Raw genomic sequence first — 4,611 nt, forward strand, 5'->3', positions numbered from 1 at the left:
GTATCTCCCCCAAGGTCGTCAACCCCTCATAAGCTCAACTTATGTGTTCTCTTCGGAAATGTTTTTATTAAAGTTAGTCTTTGCAAAATGAACCTTGCATCAACAAAACTAGCTTTCCGCAAAACCTAAAAGACTCTACAACCTTATCCTTGATCTACCCTTAAGCATCTAATTTTTCCCCTTGAAGTAGGACTTGTTGAGTACCTTATGTACTCACACTTGCTAATTGTGGATCCAGATGATCCAGATGCTGACTTCGTCGAAAGAGAAGATGAAGATTAGAGAAGCCGGTTTCGTCTGCACTCAAACTGCCTGTAGGGCTTGGGTCGCTTTTATGTGTTTTCGCTGTGTTTTGAGGGTTTGTTAATTTATGCCTACGGGCTTCTGTTGTAATGAAATCTGTGTTGTACTCTATTATCGTATTTATTTGATGTATGACTGTGATGTCTACTTCTGTTAGAGTTCGTGCGTACCAGCTACTGATCCAGGGACTGGTATAAGCTACACGAGGTGACCCCAAAGGACGGGTCCGACACGTCTAAAGGATGAATTTCGGTTGCTTGAATTTTGCTGAAACTAAGTAACCTAATGTCGCGCCTGAAGGATTTCTCTCGAGCCAACTTGAATGGGCACGATGAACATCTTTAAGCGACATCTTAGTAGTGGATAACATAGTTGCTGCCTGCCTTTATTTAAATTAAAAAAATCGCTTTAATCCCCATGATTAGAAAGATTACCAAAGCGGCAATCCATCATGGGCTAACGCCATTGAATTGCAGTTGATCCATCGCTGTCAAGCCCCCATTTTTTTAACAAAGCAGCGACAACCAGGTCACGCATAAAACGAGAAAGAAAGCTAAAGTGGAATAAGCCAGGTGGGTGCCCTGAACCGAGCATCATTCCCGTGTCCAGTGTCAAAAGCCAGCAAATAGCTGTCCAGGACATATTGATCCAGAAAACAGATACAGGACGACCAACTGTGTCATCAGATCAGAGCAGAATCTGTTTCAAGCACAAGCAATATTTGACTAATAATCCCATCATCCACTTGTGAAGGGAACTTCTCATGATGATAATCTTCAGATATGATGTGTCCAATAGTTCATGAGATAATGATAATTCATGAATGGCAGGCAGATGAAGTGACAAAACGATAGAGAAACCAACTTGCCAATAACAAAAAGCACCAAGCAAAAGGCTTGCTGCTCACTGCATGTATCCTTCACGAAGAGGCAATCGCCAAGTACACGCTACACAGGCACGATTCGATGAGATGCGTTGCAGCCTACCAACAAATGCACTCGTTTGAGCAACCACTTCAAGGTACAGTATCGTACTCGATAGAAAGGTTCAATTTGATTGGTTCACTCTATCAACAATAAAATTCTGGATGCAAAGGATCTAGGCGTACAGCAGCACACCTTGTATCTCGTAACTCATAAATCATATAGATGGCTTCTATTTGAACAGAAAACAAGCTGGAAGACCAAGCAAGAATTACAAACAGACCATACGAAAGAACAGGGACTCCATGTAACTGGTCTTATTCATCATTAGACAAACTATAGACGTATTTGAAAGCATCATTCGTCTTGCTCATCTATACGTAGACACCTTTAACTGTTGATACTACGGGCTACAATCTTTTCCTGAACTCAATAGCATGCTGGAACCAAAAACGAAAGCAGAAGTCGATGGCTGTACACGTTTATCTCACACATAAGAAGAACCTCAGCAAGCAAATATGTCTTTCCCTTCGAAGCAGTTTGTAGAAAAGGAGTGTGGATGTGCCTCATTCAGCAGCTCTTGGCGCTGCAGGGAATTGGGAAAATTAGACTCATATCCACAAAACACCGACCCAAACTATGTAGCAAGTCTCGACCAAAGCTCCGCAAAACAAAGATTCAGATACGTACCTAAGTTAACCACCTCAGAGCTTTTCATGAGACGAAGACGCTGGCAGGTCTCAACAAACATTCTGTAGCGAGAAATTAGGGAGGTCAGAATCATCTAGCAGACTTGGAGTCAACTTTTGAGAGAACATTTTGCTCAAAAGATAAAAAAATAGAGAACGCATCTTTCAAGTAATCTCAATGTTCCTATGATACTCTGGTTTGTTGAAATGTAACTAAAAAATGTACAAGTAACTACTAACTTAGGTTTGAGCTATGTTCCTACTTCCTAGATAGGAATCAGATCTCGTACAGGCCTATGCAAGTAATAATGTGGCGGGTATCTAAGTTTGTCAAAAGATATACAAGAAAAGTAAAAGGGGATAAAAAAATAGTTGAGCACAAACAAACAAAACCATCAGCATTAACCTTAACCAAAGGAGCAGTACCCTCATCCAAAGGAGCTTATCGTAACCAACTTGATTATTTTATATCTATGCCCATGCTTATCTCATTGTGGAGGGACAACTACATCAAAGCTGTTCAGCCAGTCAGTTACTTAAGAAATAAGAAAAAGAAGGTTTGTTGGGCCTACTAATATAAGAATAGCACATGATGAAAAAGAATCAACAAGGGAACTCCTATGATTGAGCCAGTGGCCACTAGATACAAATGTCCAAAGGGAGGCATTAGCCCAAGTTGTTAACTGGCACGGACAATTTCCCATTATCTGCCACCCTTACAAAGTTAATTAAATTGAGTTAAGTATATATTTGAAGCTATCAGCAAATAAGGCAATACAGATTGCTGTTAGGACACAACCTTGTAACTAATATTGATTGCCTTTTCTAACTGGTCTTAACTTGTTTCCACTGTTATTAGGTTCCCAGGGGGGTCCGAGAAATGAAGTAGTTGACTGTACTCATTTCGAAATGGAATATATACTTCCAGGCTTTTTTGGGCTGCTAATAGTTTCATCTCAAAATTCATTAGGTTCGATGTTAGAAATCTATTCAAAGAGGCTCCGATATCCACAAGATAAATAAGATTACAAGTCAAGTGTAAATCCTACAGTTCATGGATCCTAGACCAACAAACAAACTAAGAGATAGCTTGTAATCTTGTAACAGTAGAAAACGATGAGCCATATCATGATTCCCCTGCCCAGTAAAGGAAAAATTTGCCCACAAACAATCACAATATCCAATTGAGGGGATTGATCCCTATTTCCCATAGTTGTATGCTATGCTGCCACCTACAAGATAGATCATTAACTGAACTTAAATTCACTACTTTCCCCGCAAAAACTTGAAGTAGTTAACCCCAAAAAGGAACCAAAAACTCAAGATTTTCCAGACTTTACATGTCATCACACTCCGATCCAACAGTGAGCCAATCCCATGAACGGATGAACCTAATTATGAGCTGCCTAGGTGAACTTAAACAACATGAACTGGTGCTTAAAGAACAACACGAGTTGCAGCTGTGGATTTAATAACAACGAGGAAGGCAGTCAAATCAAACTGACCTCCAGGGGACGTCTCCGACGAGCATCCAGTCGCCGTCCTTGTCCTCGTACGTCGGCACGTACTCCGCCCCGCTCACGACGTCAACGAGCTCCATCTCCTCGTTCCCCACCCTGCCTGCATACAAGTACAACCACCAATCCATCCATCAAACGCCCCGAAATGATGTGACAACCAACCAGTACTCAACGACAGCGCAAGGCATGTACGAGCGGCAAGCTTAGATGCACTCACGGACGGTGAAGTGGGAGGTGAACTTGTCCTGGAGCGCTGCGAGCAGCTGCTCGTAACCCGCGTACGCCTCGAGGTCCACCTTGCGCTGGTACGGCGCGCCAGCCACTGCCACCTTGACGAACTTGCCCCTGGGGAGCGCGTTCCTCCGGTTCCTGCTCACCGGCGGCCACCCCACCACCCGCACCCTGCACCAACACGAACCAATCAATCAGACCCAAATCAACCCCGGCGCGAATGAACCCTCCTCACGAGTCCCTCGCGTGTGAGCGCGTGCGCTTGCGTACTTGGGGGAGGGGGGAGCGTCGGAGGCGGCTGCGGCGCGGGGGGAGCGGTCGACGGTGTCGGAGGTGGAGGCGCGCTTGCGGTCGGGGTCGGAGCCCGGGAGGCGCAGGGTGAGGGCGGTGTCCTCGAAGTCGAGCCCCGAGGAGGCCGCGGAGGACTCCGTGGAGCTCCGCGCCGTCTCCTCCGACATGGCCGGCGGTTGCGGCGGTGAGGCGGGTTCGGTCTGGTTGATGGCTTGGCTCCGGTCGCGAGCGGGCGGCTCCTCTCTCCGTCGGCGAGGTGGGGGCGGTGTGAGGCACGAGGAGGAGAAGTTATAGCAGGTGCGGTCACCGGTCTACCGGTTGTCGGGGTTTAATCCGTTGGCTTCGGCCAGTGACGTTCCGACACGTGGCGCGCCGGCTCAGGGTTAAGGATGAAAACGGATCGAATATGAATATGGATTCATATACCCTCGGATACAAATACAAAATGGATAGTCCGAATTCAAATTCGCATTCGGATATTTACTCAATTCAACTCAGAAGCGCATTCCCTAAAATTCAACCTAGACGAATAAAATTTAAGTGCAAGTTCATAAATAGTAAAAAAAACTACAACCAAAGTAGACTCCTAATAATCTCTCAGATCGAAGTCAATTAAAATTATAAGGGATAATATTTCATACAGTGCCATATCAA

The 4,611-nt window shown here is 44.9% G+C and overlaps 1 protein-coding gene across 1 annotated transcript; it reads right to left on the reverse strand.

The window, feature by feature from the left end:
- Positions 1–1,174: 1,174 nt before the first annotated feature.
- LOC133885559 (auxin-responsive protein IAA1-like) lies at positions 1,175–4,257 on the reverse strand. Its single transcript, XM_062325286.1, has 5 exons — positions 3,937–4,257; positions 3,653–3,837; positions 3,421–3,535; positions 1,917–1,978; positions 1,175–1,812 (listed from the first exon to the last, which is right to left on the reverse strand). The coding sequence occupies exons 1-5, from the start codon at positions 4,122–4,124 to the stop codon at positions 1,793–1,795; spliced, it is 570 nt and encodes a 189-aa protein (XP_062181270.1). The 5' UTR covers positions 4,125–4,257; the 3' UTR covers positions 1,175–1,792.
- Between the last annotated feature and the right edge of the window lie 354 nt (positions 4,258–4,611).

This window comes from Phragmites australis, chromosome 11 (genome assembly GCF_958298935.1).
Source record: "Phragmites australis chromosome 11, lpPhrAust1.1, whole genome shotgun sequence".
NCBI lineage: Eukaryota > Viridiplantae > Streptophyta > Magnoliopsida > Poales > Poaceae > Phragmites > Phragmites australis.

What these genes read in the sequence shown, in the direction of transcription:
- LOC133885559 (XM_062325286.1), bottom strand. Translation starts at nt 4,124, where the DNA reads ATGTCGGAGGAGACGGCGCGGAGCTCCACGGAGTCCTCCGCGGCCTCC. An exon ending in GACGCTCCCCCCTCCCCCAA is followed by an intron (nt 3,838 to 3,936) that starts GTACGCAAGCGC and finishes GTGTTGGTGCAG; the next exon opens with GGTGCGGGTGGTGGGGTGGC. An exon ending in CTCTGAGGTGGTTAACTTAG is followed by an intron (nt 1,813 to 1,916) that starts GTACGTATCTGA and finishes AATTCCCTGCAG; the next exon opens with CGCCAAGAGCTGCTGAATGA.